The 19,275-nt window shown below is 54.9% G+C and overlaps 1 protein-coding gene across 1 annotated transcript in view; it reads left to right on the forward strand.

Moving 5' to 3' along the window:
• LOC122125287 (CUB and sushi domain-containing protein 1-like) overlaps positions 1-19,275 on the forward strand; it is a gene marked incomplete at its 3' end in the record, with an annotated part of 693,202 nt that overhangs the window by 647,771 nt on the left and 26,156 nt on the right. The window contains exons 21-24 of the mRNA XM_042699884.1: positions 5,668-5,784; positions 6,463-6,678; positions 11,385-11,573; positions 16,010-16,179. Of these exons, the coding sequence (XP_042555818.1) occupies positions 5,668-5,784; positions 6,463-6,678; positions 11,385-11,573; positions 16,010-16,179 (692 nt within the window). The remainder of the gene's footprint in view (positions 1-5,667; positions 5,785-6,462; positions 6,679-11,384; positions 11,574-16,009; positions 16,180-19,275) is intronic.

Raw genomic sequence — 19,275 nt, forward strand, 5'->3', positions numbered from 1 at the left:
TCACACACGAATCATCCCGACTACTGTGGCTCCGGAGAGCTCAGTCGTACACACACACTCACACACACACTCACACACACACGAATCATCCACTGACTGCTGTGGCTCCGGAGGGCTCAGTCTTACACACACACACATACACACTCACACACACACGAATCATCCACTGACTGCTGTGGCTCCGGAGGGCTCAGTCTTACACACACACTCACACACACACACTCACACACACACGAATCATCCACTGACTGCTGTGGCTCCAGAGGGCTCAGTCTTACACACACACTCACACACACACACTCACACACACACAATCATTTGTAATCTTCGCCAAAACCCTACCTTTGGGGCTATAGATAGAACCACAGAATAATATCCTTTCTGTATAAAATACGGAAATTAAATATAAATGGAAGATATGTAGTACACATACTTTTCATTTTCTGTCGTTTTCCAGTCTGTAGGGATTCTTTCCGGACGTTATAGGGCTGTTCATTAAACCCTTTGAAGTAATGATAGAAATAGCTTGCGTGGAGCAGGGCTTGGGCAGGGATAACTCAACAGAACCCAGCAGCCATTGAGACAGAGCTTCCTGGGGGGTGGTATGGGGCCCCTGGTGTGGTATGGGGCCCCTGGGGTGGTATGGGGCCCCTGGGGTGGTATGGGGCCCCTGGTGTGGTTTGGCACAAACACGTGTTAACCTCGCATCCTCTTGTGCCGTCTGATGTCAGCGTGTGCTTTGCTGTAGCCGAGCATCTTTAGAAGAATGATGAATCTGTGCTGAAAATGGTTGGTCTTGCTTCAGATTTCAGGAGATTTTTACAGGCTGATGTGAGGACCTCTGTTCGTCACAGAGAATATTTTCATTTTAAATCATTCTGGCCTCTCCTGGGTTTTCACTGTGACAAACCCATTCATCAAGAGGGTATTTAAACCTCTAAAATGCATAACTTAAAAAATGGAATTAACTATAGTATTTTATGTGAACATGAAGAAGGTAAACCCTGTCCATACGTCTGGCACTTCCTCCACAGTGCATGGTGCAGTTTCCATCATTAGGCATTAGTCACCCAAGAAATGAAGAAATAAAGAAATTTTATAGTACATTTCTCCCCTTTATTTGGTAGGGAACAAATGCAAAGAACGCTTTGCATTTCTTCTGTTAAATAAACATTTTTGAGCTGTTCTTTCTACAAGTAAATGTTTATTGGTAGCCACACAGCTACGATGTTATATTCTATCAGTATGAGGCGAGGAAAGACATTAAAAAAAACCACACGATGAAGCAAGTGCTTAATTAGACACAGGAAAATTGACTAAGAAAAGAGAAATCAAAGAAAGCTACACTCTGGTGTCCTGAAAGGACCCAAGTCAAGATGAATCTCTCCCTGTGAGTTGTGGGAGGAGACGGGAGGAGGGAGATGGAGGCCGGGTGGAGAGTCTTGGAAGCTACCCCAGTCCTCCACTAATCGTGCTGAGTGAAGGGCTGGGGGCACCAAAGGCGTCAAGTCAAGGCCCAAGCAGAAGAGCCACGGTGACGCCCAGAACGGGAGCCACGGTGGCACTGTGACCCTCCCTTCCAGGAATCCTTGACAGGGGCGTCTGCATCCTAGGCGAAGGGCAGGGAGTGAAAATAGAAAAGTGAGTGGCAAAAACTACAGCCCCAGGGAAGGAAGAGCAGAATTTCACTGTGCTCTTCTGTCACCCAGGAGAGCATCCACACAGCATGAAGGAATAGACTCATGGCACTCAAATTATATGCAGCTGCATTTGTGGCCGCGTGGAAACCAGGCCGGCCCGCGAGTCGGGACCTAACCAAGACCCACCCCAACACTGAAAGGAAGTCCAGCCTCCTCCCCTCCCCTCCTCTCCCCTCCCCTCCCCTCCTCCTGATTTTAAACTTAGTTCTCTTTGTATCAAATGTCCTTTTCCTTAAAACGTGGGCTCTCTGAGGTTGTTTTTATTCAAAACCTTCCTGATGAGTGACAGCCTGGGCGGCACCTGCACCCACGTGTCAGAGGACACGCCCTCACGTGTCTCCAGTGTGCAGGGAAGGGCAGGCCCGTGTGGCCACCCAGGACCTCTGGGGCCGCGATGGGCCAGAGGGCAGTGTCCGCATGCAGCCCTCTCACGGGTGTCGGCCCCTGTCCATGCCCCCACCCCACCCCCTCTCCACGCCCCACCCCACCCCCTCTCCACGGCCCCACCCCACCCCCTCTCCACAGCCCCACCCCCCCCTCTCCATGCCCCCCTCACTCCCCTCCACACCCCCCTCACTCCCCTCCACACCCCCACCCCACCCCCTCTCCACGCCCCCACCCCACCCCCTCTCCACACCCCACCCCACCCCCTCTCCACATCCCCCTACTCTCCACGCCCCCACCCCACCCCCTCTCCACACCCCACCCCACCCCCTCTCCACAGCCCCACCCCACCCCCTCTCCACGCCCCACACCCCCTCTCCACACCCCACCCCACCCCCTCTCCACGCCCCACCCCACCCCCTCTCCACGCCCCACCCCACCCCCTCTCCACGCCCCACCCCACCCCCTCTCCACACCCCCCCTCTCCACGCCCCACCCCCACCCCCTCTCCACATCCCCCTACTCTCCATGCCCCACCCCACCCCCTCTCCACACCCCCCTCTCCACGCCCCACACCCCCTCTCCACGGCCCCACCCCACCCCCTCTCCACAGCCCCACCCCACCCCCTCTCCACACCCCCCACCCCCTCTCCACGCCCCACCCCACCTCCTCTCCACACCCCCCTACTCTCCACGCCCCACCCCCTCTCCACGCCCCACCCCACCCCCTCTCCACACCCCCCACCCCCTCTCCACGTCCCCACCCCACCCCTCTCCACACCCCCCACCCCCTCTCCACGTCCCCACCCCACCCCCTCTCCACACCCCCCTCTCCACGCCCCACCCCCTCTCCACACCCCACCCCACCCCCTCTCCACACCCCCCTCTCCACGCCCCACCCCCTCTCCACACCCCACCCCACCCCCCCTCCACATCCCCCTACTCTCCACGCCCCACCCCCTCTCCACACCCCACCCCACCCCCTCTCCACGCCCCACACCCCCTCTCCACACCCCCTCTCCACACCCCACCCCACCCCTCTCCACACCCCCCTCTCCACGCCCCACCCCCTCTCCACACCCCACCCCACCCCCCCTCCACATCCCCCACACCATCCCCTCACCCCGGCCCTCACCCCGCCCCCTCCTTCCCCAGTCTCCTCAGCCCGTGGGCCCAGCCAGGGTCAGGCTCTGCCCACGCTGCCCTCCATCTCCCAGTGTTCTGACCCCATCCCAGCACCACTGATGCTCGCCCTAGCCTCTGCACCCCCTGTGCCCCACGGAACCCGCTGGTGACCAGATGAGCCCGAGGTAGCTCCTGACCACCCCAGAAACACCAGCCCACCCAGACAGCCCACGCTCTCCCAGGCCCTATGCACATGGTGTGCCAGACTCTCCCCTCACCCCCACACCAGACCCCCTTCTGGGCAGGCCCCCCCATGCTGGCCTGGCCTGCGTGTTCTCAACCCCATCTTCTCCCCCAGCGGCCTCTCTGTAGACCTCTCTCTGCAGGCTGGCCTGAGCGCCTGCTCACTCCTGCCTGCACTCCGGGCCAGCTCGGCCCAGCTTCGCCTCATGCAGCCAGGGAGTGACTGAGGAGCACTTGGTTCCCACCCATTATTTACTGGATGGATAAACTTCAAGCCACCTGCTAAGATCACTTTCTTCCACAGTGAAATGTCATCTCTGAGCATTTAAGATGCGTGCACCTCATGAGACATTGTGAACCTATTCAGGACACCATTTCCAAATTTCTTTTGTGCTTTTTTGTGCACGACTCCCCTTCGTTTTGTGTGTCCAAGAAGCACCCGCTCCTCCAGATTCTTGGCTAGACTGTAAGGCAAGGCAGGCCGCCTCCTATGGCATTGCCAACTTCACTTGCAAGTGTTATTTGTGCAGGTACCTTTTCCAAATCCTAAAGTCTTCTCACTAATGAGAACACGTTGGTCCAGGTGTGACTTGTTGAATGATATGCTCATATTGTCTAGTTCAGAAAGGGAGTGTAAGGACATTTGTGCAGAGAAGTTGTACAGAGAAATCAGAGGATGGTGGGAAGAGGCCGCAGGGTGTGGTGAGGGACTGGCTTCTGCTGGCGTGGCACTGTGGGAAGTCCTTCCACGGAGCTGGCTCCAGGTTCTGATTGCTTTTCAGTTCGGTTCTTGCATTCACCACAAAGCTCTCAAGTACTTAAGACAGGGAAGGAAAGGAAAGCATCAGCCAGGTCACCTCGGTATTTTACTCCTGACGAGTACAAATGAGAGCACAGGCAGTCAGTTCCTTCAGGCTCTTCCCTTGTCAGAGCCCAGTTAACCAGGGCTGACAGGACTAGTAAGGTGTTGTGTTTCCAGCGCTTCTTCACACTGTTGCTAGTGCTCCACAGAGCTGTGTCTGCAGAGGCCGTCCACAGGGCAAACTGTGTCACCGTTTCCATTTCCAGAATAAGAGAAATGTGAAAGGCCGGGGCACACAGCTCAGCGCGGCTCATGGAGCTGGCAGGGCTGGATGTGAACGAGTGCCGGGTTTCTGTACTCAGCGCTCAGCACCGTGGGCTGGACCACGCCGCTGCGGCCCGCAGGGTGTCATGCTTCCCAGCCGGGAGGCCTCACAGCGGGCGGGCGGGCGGGCGAGCGGTCACGCATTCTCTGTCCATCTGCCTGTTTCCACGCGCTGGCCATGGCGAACACTTCCACAACACATGTGGCAGCCTGACCTCCCCCCGCACACACACTCCATTCCTTGGCCGTGAGCCGACACCGGGCTTGCTGGAACCTGACGGTGCTTCTAGATCTGGTTGGAGGAATCTCCACATTGATGTCCACTGTGACACATAGTTCACATTCTACATGCCACAGAGTTGATCCCACAGAGCCCAGAGGGGGACGGCGACAATCCAGGGTGCACTCGGACAGGGGTGGGCGGCTTCCGTGGCTCCGTGGCACAATAGAACTACTGGCGTGAATAACTAATTTCAGTTTCTCACCATAGACAGCAGGAGGGAGTTTCATTGTTCTCAAGCCCAAGGAATAATAATGTGCGAGGTGAAGAGTATGCCAGTTACCCCCACTGACACATTGAGTATGGTGTTGAAATCCCACAGAATACCCGACACATGTAGCTTAGGTGTGTGTTTGTGCATGCACATTCATTTACAGACCTTAAACGTACAACATACCGCTCCCTCTCACTCCTTCCCTCCTGGGATCATTAGACATGACACTTACTTTTCTCTTGCTCCAATGGTGCTCTGAGTTTGGAAGATAAGAGCATGTTGTTTAGAGGCATGGCGTCTCAATATAGCTCTGCCGGGAGGGGCAGCGGCCCAGGAGGGCTGGGGTCCACACAGCAGATGCGTTCGGATGATTCCCGCACAGGTTCTGGTTTATTCCATGGGGATTTATTCTCAGGAGGTGTTCAAAGCTGTGTCCTCACACAGAAACCTGCACGTATGCCCACAGAGAAGAATTACCGGGAAAAAAGAACAGCCCAGTTTGGATTCAAGCACCCCTCTGGTATCAGTTCCTTTACAAACGTATGCTGTCCTCACAATCGCCATGAAATGCTCACTCTGCCGCTTGCGATTTCAGCTCTGTGCGGCGGCTACATCCACGGGAAGAGCGGGACCGTCCTTTCTCCTGGATTTCCAGACTTCTACCCAAACTCCCTCAACTGCACGTGGACCATTGAAGTCTCTCATGGAAAGGGTAGGATGGCGACGCCGGTCTCTCTCTCACAGAATCGTAAATAAGCTCGCTCACCCCAGTGAAGGAAATGTGCAGCCCAGAGGCAAGACCCATGTCCTCGGCTGCACTCACTTTTCACTGCTGTCTTAAGCGGGGTCGGGGAAGGGATGTGTCTGTGTATCATTGGAGCTACAAGCACAAGTAGATTCCTTCATTGGTTCTCTATCAGATAACTTGCTGAGTATAGGCTGTTATACACTTGGAAGTTTAAAAAAAACTTTAAAAAACTTGGAAATCAGGTGTAATGATAAGGAGCCAGGCACCAGTAAGAGAACACACAAACACTGAATAAGAGAGAAAAGAAGCAGCCACCTAAATATTAATTTCTATGATAAATCGGTGCTTGCCTTGAGTTTCAAGTAACCCAGTATGGTAACAAGCAGTCACAGACGTATCATCTAATAATGGCATCTTGCCGAATGATACCCATCCCCTCAGGGCACTGGCAAGGAGAGCCACGAATAGGAAAACTTGAATCCTATGCAGAAAACATCGATTGTAGACATTGGACGGGGGTTGGTGGCGCATGCCTGTAATCCCGGTGCTAGGGCGGCTGATGGAGCACGGTGAGCTCCAGGCCAGAGGAGGTGTGGCCCTGCCACGCAGGTGTTCACCGGTCTGCCCTCTCCCGCTCCTCAGGAGTGCAGATGGTCTTCCACACCTTCCACCTGGAGAGCTCCCACGACTACTTGCTCATCACAGAGGACGGGAGCTTCTCCGCACCCGTGGCCAGGCTCACTGGCTCCGTCCTACCGCACACCATCAAGGCGGGGTTGTTTGGGAACTTCACAGCCCAGCTTCGGTTCATCTCAGACTTCTCCATCTCCTACGAGGGGTTCAACATCACGTTTTCAGGTATGCCGTTCCTTTATGCTGTTCCTCTTGTAATAATCCTGCGGGCTCTCTCGCTCGCTCTCTCTCTTGCTCACTTGCGCTCTCTCTCTCTCTCTCTCTCTCTCTTTTTCTGTATGTGTGTGTTTGTGAGATTGCAGGTAGATTTCCAAGCTGTGGGGTGCAGGAGTCTGAGCCCCGTGACATGGCTTGCTAGGGTATCTTCTGGCCACATGCATGTCATGGTGCCTTGCAGTATTTTATAATTCTCACACTTGAAGAATTATAAATAAAACTGCATTTCCTGGAAAACACTTCTGCCTCATTTCTCCTCTGGTCTGCCCATGCTGAGGAAGTCCTGTGCACCGATGGGCACGCTCAGGGCCTGTGCACAGTGAGCATGCTCAGGGCCTGTGCACAATGAGCACGCTCAGGGTCTGTGCACAGTGAGCACGCTCAGGGCCTGTGCACTCATGGGCCTGTGCACAGTGAGCACGCTCAGGGGCCTATGCACAGTGAGCACGCTCAGGGGCCTATGCACAGTGAGCACGCTCAGGGGCCTATGCACAGTGAGCACGCTCAGGGCCTGTGCACAGTGAGCACGCTCAGGGTCTGTGCACAGTGGGCACGCTCAGGGCCTGTGCACAGTGAGCACGCTCAGGGCCTGTGCACTCATGGGCCTGTGCACAGTGAGCACGCTCAGGGGCCTATGCACAGTGAGCACGCTCAGGGGCCTATGCACAGTGAGCACGCTCAGGGCCTGTGCACAATGAGCACGCTCAGGGTCTGTGCACAGTGAGCATGCTCAGGGCCTGTGCACAGTGAGCATGCTCAGGGCCTGTGCACTCATGAGCCTGTGCACAGTGAGCACGCTCAGGGCCTGTGCACAGTGAGCACGCTCAGGGCCTGTGCACAGTGAGCACGCTCAGGGCCTGTGCACAGTGAGCATGCTCAGGGTCTGTGCACAGTGAGCACGCTCAGGGCCTGTGCACAGTGAGCACGCTCAGGGCCTGTGCACAGTGAACATGCTCAGGGTCTGTGCACAGTGAGCACGCTCAGGGCCTGTGCACTCATGAGCCTGTGCACAGTGAGCATGTTCAGGGCCTGTGCACAGTGAGCATGCTCAGGGCCTGTGCACCAGTGGACACGCTCAGGGTCTGTGCACAGTGAGCATGCTCAGGGCCTGTGCACCAGTGGACACGCTCAGGGCCTGTGCACAGTGAGCATGCTCAGGGCCTGTGCACAGTGAGCATGCTCAGGGCCTGTGCACCAGTGGACACGCTCAGGGCCTGTGCACAGTGAGCATGCTCAGGGTCTGTGCACAGTGAGCACGCTCAGGGCCTGTGCACGGTGAGCACGCTCAGGGCCTGTGCACAGTGAGCATGCTCAGGGCCTGTGCACAGTGAGCATGCTCAGGGCAAGTGCACTCATGGGCCTGTGCACAGTGAGCATGCTCAGGGCCTGTGCACAGTGAGCATGCTCAGGGCCTGTGCACAGTGAGCATGCTCAGGGCCTGTGCACAGTGAGCATGCTCAGGGCCTGTGCACAGTGAGCATGCTCAGGGCCTGTGCACAGTGAGCATGCTCAGGGCCTGTGCATAGTGAGCATGCTCAGGGCCTGTGCACAGTGAGCATGCTCAGGGCAAGTGCACTCATGGGCCTGTGCACAGTGAGCACGCTCAGGGCCTGTGCACCAGTGGACACGTTCAGGGCCTGTGCACAGTGAGCATGCTCAGGGCCTGTGCACAGTGAGCATGCTCAGGGCAAGTGCACTCATGGGCCTGTGCACAGTGAGCATGCTCAGGGCCTGTGCACAGTGAGCATGCTCAGGGCCTGTGCACCAGTGGACACGCTCAGAGCCACCTGCCACCTGGTGACTGAGGTTTTCATGCTATAGACACACTCTTGTGTAAAAAGCCTCTCAGGATGGAAAAGCACAAGCAGAGCACACATGTGACAGTACATGTAACAGCACACAGGACACGACAGCACAGACATAAGCAAACACAAGTACACACGAGAGCACATCTGAACACACATGAAGCATGTGACAACACACAATCCCACATAAGCGTGCACTGACACCCATGAGAGCACACAGGAGCGTGCACACAGGAGCACAACAGCACACACAACTGCGCACATGGCAGCTCGCATGAGAACACAAGACATGCACCAATGCGTGACCGCATTGGGACAGCCTGGCGCACAAGCAGCACACATGAGCACCTAGGAGAGCACACAGAGGATGAGCTTCCGCGGTTACTGTAAGTGTACTTGTGTGAAACGGTCCACACCGGAGTCACGGGAGCAGGCACAGCGTGTGGACGCATTCGTGTGGGATGCGTGGTGTGCGGGCGTTGGTTCCAAGGCGTGCGTTGCGACCTGGGGGCGTCCCATGGCGGTGGCCCTGACCTGTCCCGATAGAGGAGAAGACGGCTGCGGGGCAAGCGTGCGGACGCCCAGCCCCGTCAGTGAGCACGAGCCACGCGCTGCCTGGGCTCCTGGCTTCTGTCTCCACAGTGTCCGCTGCCCAGGACCACAGGCGGGGAAGGGGCCTCAGACTCCAGCCCTGACCTGGGTCTGCGCCCAGCACACACCTCCGTGCCGTTCTTCACGGCTCTGGTGTAACTGAATTGGTGCTGGACGGGCAGGGGTGCAGTCTCCCGGGACACCTTGTACGTCTGAAGTCCTGCCAATGACAGGTTCCTTACTAGCACCCAGTGGCAGCGGTCGGATTAGATCTCACAGTTTGTGAGGACCAAACAGCACTCTCCATAGAAGGGCTTGTGTCTGCCACCATTTCTCTTAACTGCCAGCTCCAGTCCTAAATCTTAGATAACAGGAACGTAATCAGTTACAGAACACTGTGTGCTCGTCTTGTTTGAAATGACAGATTGTCTTGAAAAATATTCCTTAGAAGCTTTTCTCTTCATTCTGACCGGGTCCCTTACTTGAGATTGACGTTAATGTTTCCGCCCTTCTGTTTCTCTGTATATATGGAGCTTCTGGCTCAGAAGACTTGATTTCTTGAAAATTTACTATCAATCAGCAGTAATGGTGGAATTGGCCACTTAATGTATCAAAGGCTTAAATCTTGACAGTAATCCCTAAATCCCTCCCTGCTTCCTCTCCCAGCTGGCTCTCAATTAGCTCCGTGGTGAAAATCCTAGGCTCTGCTCCTCCCTGCTCCTCCCTTCATCTGGTGCAGAGTGAGTGCGGCTGGGATTTCCCCCGGGAGGGCAGTGCCTAGGCCGCCGGAGTGGGCTTCCGTGGTTTTTGTCACTGTCACCCCCTCTGCTCTCAGTCCTGTAGCTCTGGGCACACAGTGAGCAGTGAGCCTTGGCTTCCTTTTCCCGATCTGTGTGTGCAAGTGACCGACCAATGGAGATGAGTAATTTTAAAAAAAAAAAGAATAGCAAATTATTGTCTCCTCCTGTGAGAGCTTTCGATTGTCACACACACACACACACACACACACACACACACACACACACACAAAACATGACAGCAAAAAGATGTGAGTTTAATTGGCAGGATAAATCAATCCTTAGGGAAATGGTATCAACAAGATAGAAGAGAAACCATGCTGGAGTAAAACACACTCACGGTAGCATTTCCTAGACTGAGCGTGTGTGTAGGACAGACAGGTTTTCAGCACGTAGTTGTGAGTTCCATGAAGCGGCACTGTTTACATTTTCACTCTCTAGCTCACGTGAAAATAAAATCAAGGCTGTGGGTGCATTTCCAGAGCGGCCAGTTCAGGGTGAACATGAGCGAGGCCCCGGGCACGCTCCCCCAAACGCACAGCGGGACAAGGGCAGCCTGGAGCCGGCCTCCAGGGCTCGCTGGGTGCCGCAAATGGATGCGTGTGGAATTGTGCACACGTTTGAAGAGACGCCGCTGGACAAGCAGGTAGTCAGAGCAGCAAGGACGGCAGACATGCATGACAGGCTCCAGACGCCCATGGTCAGCCTGCGGTGGAGCACTGAGAGTCCCTGACGGTCAGCCCGCGGTGGAGCACTGGGAGTCCAGGGGCAAACGGAGGGGCGCAGGCAAGGCTTTCTGGGCGGCCCTCGCTCTCCACATGACCTCGCGCCCTCCCGGGGTCCAGCCCCTCCCCGCTCTGCGTGATCTCTTCCAGGGACCCTGCAGCGTCCTCCCCTTCCTGTCTCCCCCCCCCCCCCCCCGGCTCCCTGTCACATGGTCCGCGTAGAACGGGTGTCTGGGGCAGCCCCGGGAGCAGCCGGGGAAGGAAGCGTGGGAAGAGGAGCGCACACAGGGCCGCTGCCCCTTCTCAGGTCGCCCGCAGGCCAGGGTGGACGCTGACCCCGCAGTGCTGCCGGCCCCGCGTGGCCCAGAGCCCGGGAGGGACCAGGAAAGCACAGCAGACCCAGGTGCCCGTGCCAGCCTCTCAGCCCTCCACGTTCTTCTTCCTGAAAATGCGCGTGGGACATTTCACCACATGAAAACCGGGCTGGCGTTGAAAACCGCGCTGCTGAGCACGGAGCTCCGAGCCGAGCGAGCCCTCCACTCCGTCTCTGTCTCGGGTGGCACCCATGAGGCCGCGCACAGAGCAGCCAGGCGGCCGGGAGGGTCGGCGGAGGGCCGTGCCTGCGGGGACGTCCCTTGCAGCGTCTCTGAGGTTGGCCGGGCCGGGGCCTGCGGTCCAGGTGTCTGTGCCCGCGTGTCCGTGTGGCTGAGCGTATCCCTCCTGCTCTCCCCGCACAGAGTACGACCTGGAGCCCTGCGACGACCCCGGCGTCCCCGCCTTCAGCCGCAGGATCGGCTTCCACTTCGGCGTGGGCGACGCACTGACCTTCTCCTGCTTCCCCGGGTACCGCTTGGAAGGGGCCACCAGGCTGACCTGCCTGGGCGGGGGCCGCCGTGTGTGGAGCGCACCTCTGCCAAGGTGTGTGGGTAGGTGGCCACACGCTTTCATTTCATTCATCCATGGGCCGGGCAGGCTGGTGAGGAGGCAGGCGGGGCTGGGACAGGAGGAGGCTGAGCAGGAGGCCGGGCCAGGGGGGCTGGACCAGGTGGAGGCTGAGCAGGAGGCAGGTGGGGCTGGAGTTATCTCCTCTATAAATAAGTTCACAGCAGCCCAAAGTTCTGTGAAGAAGCCTGAACCCAGGTGTGTGCCAGTGTGCACCAAGTGTGCTTATGCAGGTGCATCATGGGATTCTTTTGGAGTAAAGCCTCCCGTTGTAATCAGAGCCAGGGTCTGCTCTGGCTCGGGAGGGTGGAGCCTGCCTAGTGGTCAGGGTCGTCCTTTACGCCCAGGCCTTTGGTTGTGAGCCTGATCTGCTCTCCTGTGGCCTGGGTTTGCACACCCTTGAACCTAGAGCTCACTGGTTCCAGATAGAACCTGCCTGTCTGGGTACAGCTTGTCTGTTCTGGGTGGAGCTTGTCTGTTCTGGGTGGAGCTTGTCTGTTCTGGGTGGAGCTTGTCTGTCCTGGGTGGAGCTTGTCTGTCCTGGGTGGAGCTTGTCTGTTCTGGGTGGAGCTTGTCTGTCCTGGGTGGAGCTTGTCTGTTCTGGGTGGAGCTTGTCTGTTCTGGGTACAGCTTGTCTGTTCTGGGTGGAGCTTTTCTGTCCTGGGTGGAGCTTGTCTGTTCTGGGTGGAGCTTGTCTGTTCTAGGTGGAGCTTGTCTGTTCTGGGCGGAGTTTGTCTGTTCTGGGTACAGCTTGTCTGTTCTGGGTACAGCTTGTCTGTCCTGGGTGGAACTTGTCTGTCCTGGGTGGAACTTGTCTGTCCTGGGTGGAACTTGTCTGTCCTGGGTACAGCTTGTCTGTTCTGGGTACAGCTTGTCTGTCCTGGGTGGAGCTTGTCTGTTCTGGGTGGACCTTGTCTATTCTGGGTGGAGCTTGTCTGTCCTGGGTGGAACTTGTCTGTCCTGGGTGGAACTTGTCTGTCCTGGGTACAGCTTGTCTGTTCTGGGTACAGCGTGTCTGTTCTGGTTGGAACTTGTCTGTTCTGGGTAGAGCTTGTCTGTTCTGGGTGGAGTTTGTCTTTTCTGGGTGGAGCTTGTCTGTCCTGGGTACAGCTTGACTGTTCTGGGTGGAGCTTGTCTGTCCTGGGTACAGTTTGTCTGTTCTGGGTGGAGCTTGTCTGTTCTGGGTGGAGCTTGTCTGTCCTGGGTGGAACTTGTCTGTCCTGGGTGGAACTTGTCTGTCCTGGGTGGAGTTTGTCTGTTCTGGGTACAGCTTGTCTGTTCTGGGTGGAGCTTGTCTGTTCTGGGTGGAGCTTGTCTGTCCTGGGTGGAACTTGTTTGTCCTGGGTGGAACTTGTCTGTCCTGGGTACAGCTTGTCTGTTCTGGGTACAGCCTGTCTGTTCTGGGTGGAGCTTGTCTGTCCTGGGTGGAGCTTGTCTTTTCTGGGTGGAGCTTGTCTGTCCTGGGTGGAACTTGTCTGTTCTGGGTGGAGCTTGTCTGTTCTGGGTGGAGCTTGTCTGTTCTGGGTACAGCTTGTCTGTTCTGGGTACAGCTTGTCTGTTCTGGGTGGAGCTTGTCTGTTCTGGGTGGAGCTTGTCTGTTCTGGGTGGAGCTTGTCTGTCCTGGGTGGAGCTTGTCTGTCCTGGGTGGAGCTTGTCTGTCCTGGGTAGAACTTGTCTGTCCTGGGTACAGCTTGTCTGTTCTGGGTGGAGCTTTTCTGTCCTGGGTGGAGCTTGTCTGTTCTGGGTGGAGCTTGTCTGTCCTGGGTGGAGCTTGTCTGTTCTGGGTGGAGCTTGCCTGTCCTGGGTGGAGCTTGTCTGTTCTGGGTGGAGCTTGTCTGTTCTGGGTAGAACTTATCTATTCCAGGCAGAGGTTGCCTGCTCCCTGTTCTTGAGGCTTAGTGAGGGAGTTCAAGGGCAGTGGGCCTCTGGCTTCCATTATGAGACCTGTGGGCTCCCTCCCACCCACCAGGAGGGGCCTGGGCCCTTCCCCCTTTTGCCCCCCCGACCTGTGGGCTCCCTTCCACCCACCAGGAGCTGTTCAGGGGCCTGGGTCCTCCCCCCTTCTTCCCCCCTACACTCTGGGCTCCCTCCCACCCACCAGGCGCTGGTCAGGGGCCTGGGCCCTCCCCCCTTCCCCCCCCCGCCTGTGGACTCCCTCCCACCCACCAGGGCTGGTCAGGGGCCTGGACCCTTCCCCCTTCTCCCCCCGCCCCCGACCTGTGGGCTCCCTCCCACCCACCAGGAGCTGGTCAGGGGCCTGGGCCCTTCCCCCTTCTCCCCCCACACTGTGGGCTCCCTCCCACCTACCAGGGCTGGTCAGGGGCCTGGGCCCTCCCCCCTTCTCCCCCCCCCCCGACCTGTGGGCTCCCTCCCACCCACCAGGGCTGGTCAGGGGCCTGGACCCTTCCCCCTTCTCCCCCCGCCCCCGACCTGTGGGCTCCCTCCCACCCACCAGGAGCTGGTCAGGGGCCTGGGCCCTTCCCCCTTCTCCCCGCACACTGTGGGCTCCCTCCCACCCACCAGGGCTGGTCAGGGGCCTGGGGCCTCCCCCCTTCTCCCCCCACACTGTGGGCGGGCTCTTGTGCTGCTCAGAGTCTGACCCCGTGTAACCTGGCTGCACGGGTGGCCTCCATTTGCTTTGTTGTAGCAACTCTTCCTGTTCTTCTTGCTTTGGCTAGTTTCTGTGCTTCCCACTCCTGCAGCCATGTAAATGAATATTATGTCTTAAAATAGATACCTGTACATATGCAGTCTTCACATGGCTGTGTAAAGGGCTACAACGTGTCCGTTTATGAGTAGAATGCGTCCTTTTGTTTTATCTTTTACATCAACTTTATCCTCAGAGCCAACCTGCCTGAGTTAACAAACCTCCACTTTGCCAGCTACCATGGGAGTCATATTTCTTCTCACAGGCTCCCAAACCTCACGCTCCACAGCGAGTTCCGTGTGGCACGAGAGGATTTTCTGTCTGTCCCCGTCTGCGTTCAAGGCAGTGTTACCCTTTGTTCTCCCCAGCCCCTCAGCTTTTCTAGGACGTTCACTGAACACTGTGGTGTGCTCTCTCCACTCCCTCTCCTTGTAAATGCCATTTTATCTGGCTCACGCTTTTCTCAAAATTCCACAGTAGTCACCCCCAAACTGAATAGCCGCAGCCACACATCTTAGCTCCTAGGAATCTCGGTGACACAGGAGGTGGTACAGTCTCTGTGTAGTCCAGACATGAGTTCTTGCAGCTGAGTTGAGCCTAAGTATTAAGCAGAGAGAGCATAAATCCCTTACTGTCCTACCATCTGGCAGGCATTGCGTTCGCATCCCTGATGGAAGGACCCGCCTTAACCCCGGGTATGGATGAATGTTCGTAGGCCGCGCGTTGGGGCTTGGACTGTGCCTTGGCAGCCAGGGTCCCGGAGAGCTGTACCCTCCTCAGGTCAGGCACCACCAGTGATGGTGAAGCGGGGGGTGTGAAACCTCACGTGCAGCTCCGCAGGCCGAATGAACCAATCCTACACTCGCTCCTTTAATTTTAGTTAGTTTAGTTCCGTTGCAAAACTCCCAGGAACAGAACAGTTTGAATGACTGACAATTTCAGGATTTTTTTAACGGAAAAAATTGTTCTGATTCAGGAAAGTGGTCTTAATTTGCCTTAAGGTAATATTAAGTAGATTATCAAAAGACTATCACTGGTGGGATTGCAGAGCCGGGGTGCTCTTCACAGAAGCGGAGAGTCTGGAGCTTACTCAGGGTCAACAGGAAGGAGTTGTATTTACCATCATGTTTGCCTTGAACTGCATTCGGTGGGAATTCAGAAGTAGAGACCTGCTTTCACCCGCTGCTGGCTCTGTAAACGGAGCAAGGAACATGGGGTGTGACTGAATGCCGGTTCCTCCCGAGACACAGCCTGGGGACCTGGGTGCTGTGGCGCATTGCTGACAGGGCAGTGGCCTGTTTGCCTGTGATCGGATTCTTGTTATGACACATGCTTCCCGTTATGACACATGCTTCCCGATCCACACACACACACACACACACACACACACACACACACACGGGTAGGGAAACGACCTCAGTGCAGCGGGAAGTTGTGGCCTCCGCTGGCAGGAGGCCGGGAGAGGCGGGGTGACTACCCAGGAAGGCAGGCAGGAGCCACCTGTTTCATTCTGGAGCTCTCTACGCGATAGTGTGCAGCTCCCTTGTAGTCCAAGGTCGTTCTGTTAGATAAGTAAGGACAATGTGGGAACGAGGGAACGGGCACCGTGTGGTGGCAAGGCAAAGGGGAGGTCACTAGCCTGCTTTTTAAAAGCTGCGTCGATAGCAGACGACACTGGCAGAGGAGAGGGCACTCACGATGGGTAAGCTTTAATCCGCCTGCAGCCGTAATTCCACGTATGAATCCTCTCTTTTAATGTCCTCTTGGCTTTAGCTGAATGTGGAGCACGTGTCCGAGGAAACGAAGGAACATTACTGTCTCCAAATTTCCCATCCAATTACGATAACAACCACGAGTGCATCTATAAGATAGAGACAGACGCCGGCCAGGGCATCCGCCTCAGCGCGCACAGCTTCCAGCTGTCCGAAGGGGACGTGCTCAAGGTGAGCGTCCTCACAGAGACCCGCATCTGCCAGCAAGGGGGCTGCCATCCATCCGGCTGTCACAATCTCTGTGTGTGTGTGCACACATGTACCTATGTAGGTGTCTACGTGTGTATCCATTTACTAACCTGTCATCTTTCTTACCTATCTACTGACTTACCTACCTCTGTATCTATATCTCTCTGTCCATCTATCATCTGTCTCCATCTACCAATTCACGCTAGCCTCTAGCTACCTGTCTACACACACATGTGCTGATATATCATTATGTATTTATGTATAATTTATTCCTGTGTATTTATACAAGTGATTTAGGATGATATAATGGGGTGTCATTCAGAAGATTCTCTGTGGACTTAGAAATCTATGTTTGAGTCTAGATCTAATATTCACAGGCATGTAACTTGAGCACCATGTTAGTGTGTTCCAGACTTGGCTCTCCTGGGTTTAGAAGCATGAAACAGTTTTGACCATTTTGAGGTTTTGGAGAATTAGTAGACATGACATTGCAGATGTTACTGTTGTTATGCATATAATGGCAATTTATTTAAAAACCTGGGTCTCAGAACCCAGTCGTTTCAATATCCTGACTTCACTCATTCTAGAGCCAGAAGGACTTGCGAGTCATTCGAGCAGAAGTCCAGCACTGTCATGAGAATACAAGGCAGGGATGTTCAGAGAAGGAAGGCCAGAGCGGTAACTCACCATCAACAGCAGGTCACCCAGATCTTGCCTAATTTCCAAAATCCCCAATCCAGTCAGAGCACGTCCAACCCGGAGGGCTCCTCATTGAACCCTACACCCCATGTAACTATGCCAGTGAGAGCATCCCGAACCCCAGGCTGCTCATGCAGGTCCACACCCTTGGGACTATTTCAAGACAGCAGAGCCTTGCCAGAACCTAGCAGCTGAGAAGTGAACATCAGTGAGCGGAGCCTCAGAACAGTTACCAAGAAATACATGGAGCAGCAAAGGCTGAGAAGGCTGTCACTCTTCTGGTACACCCAAATCGCCTTGGTCAGGAGGCCAATTAGAGCACAGAAAGAGCCATTATCACTTACATTTATGTCTGTGTGGCTTGCACATTGACTCACACATCAGCTCACACAGTGACTCACACGGTGACACACACTGAGTCATACAGTGACTCACACAATGACTCACAAGGTGACTCACACACTGACTCACACACTGACTCACACGGTGGCTCACACAGTGACTCACACGGTGGCTCACACAGTGACTCACACTGAGTCATACAGTGACTCAATGACTCATGAGGTGGCTCATGGTCACTCATACACTGACTCACACAGTGACTCACACGGTGGCTTATACACTGACTCACACCGTGACTCACACAGTGGCTCACACGGTGACTCACACTGAGTCATACAGTGACCCACACAATGACTCACAAGGTGGCTCACGGTGACTCACACACTGACTCACACGGTGACTCACACTGATTCACACAGTGACTCACACAGTGACTCCCACACTAGCTCACATGGTGACTCACACACTGACTCACACGGTGACTCACACTGATTCACACAGTGACTCACACAGTGACTCACACACTGACTCACACAGTAACTCCCACACTAGCTCACATGGTGACTCACACACTGATTCACACGGTGGCTCACACACTGATTCACACGGTGGCTCACACAGTGACTCACACAGTGACTCACACACTGACACACACTGACTCACATGGTGACTCACACACTGACTCACACAGTGACTAACACACTGACTCACACAGACTCACACAGTGACTCACACAGTGACTCACATTGATTCACACAGTGACTCACACAGTGACTCACACAGTGACTCACACACTGCCTCACACACTGACTCACACACTGACTCACACACTGACTCACACACTGACTCACACACTGACTCACACACTGCCTCACACAGTGACTCACACACTGACTCACACACTGACTCACACACTGACTCACACAGTGACTCACACAGTGACTCACACACTGCCTCACACAGTGACTCACACAGTGACTCACACAGTGACCCCACAGGGTCTCACACGGTGACTTACACGGTGCTTTGCTCAGCTCACAGAAAAGTCTAGACCCCATGAAGACAGCTGGACAGTAACAGGGAGACTCGGGGTGCCCTTCCAGCACATGTGCTGAGCATCGTTAGAAGTGACCTGGCTGGTCAGGGGAGATGCCCAGGGTACTGTCTTATTCCTCCTCAGTCCAATCTTGACAGTTTTCGGTGTCATAATTCAGTGGAGGTTTTCTTATTCTAGTTTTTCTTTCACTAATAGTTATTTGAAAGCTCACACTGACAGCATGAAAGGCTATAATTAAGAACAGCCTTCAGTCAGAGAACCAGCATATTCTCACTAATCTAAAGCAATTATAAAGTTAGGTCATACGTAAAAATTTTCTGACTTATTTGATCGCTGCCAAGTTATGTCAGTAAGTCTTTAAAGCAAGCTTTCACTAAAAATCTAACTATTCCCAGGGTAAGCAAATGATTGAAATGACCACATCAAATATACACCAATAAATACTACTGAAATGGAAGGATGAAAATTATGTTCAGTTTTGATTACATGTAGCTCAAGTATGCTTATTAAAACAGAATGTAAAAAAGAGAAAAAACAACATTTTTTCTTTATAGCAGTTAATTGCAAGGAAACTATTGCTCATGTAAAATGTCTGAATGTCTTTTAGTCAGATATTTGTTGAATATGCTGATTAATAGCTGTTTGTTAAAAGTGTTTCAAGTTGGCCCAGTGCCAGTGGCTCACACCAGGAATCCTAGCTTCTCAGGAGGCTGAGATCTGAGAATCTTAGTTCAAAACAAATCCAGGCAGTCAGAATGGAGAAACTCTTGTCTCCAAATAACCAACAAAAAGTCAGAATTGAGGGGTAGCTCAAGTGGTAGAGTGCCAGCCCTTCACAGGAACAGAACGGCAGCGGCAGTTCCCGCATCCCCCACACAACTCCTATACTTGCACAAATGTGGGACGACAGAAGAGGGTTTGCAGTGCAGACAGTAAGTCCTTGTGCTACACCGGCGGGCCGATGATAGCAGACGCTCTGC

Source organism: Dipodomys spectabilis, unplaced genomic scaffold, assembly GCF_019054845.1.
Source record: "Dipodomys spectabilis isolate Male_0828 unplaced genomic scaffold, ASM1905484v1 ptg000263l, whole genome shotgun sequence".
Taxonomy (NCBI): domain Eukaryota; kingdom Metazoa; phylum Chordata; class Mammalia; order Rodentia; family Heteromyidae; genus Dipodomys; species Dipodomys spectabilis.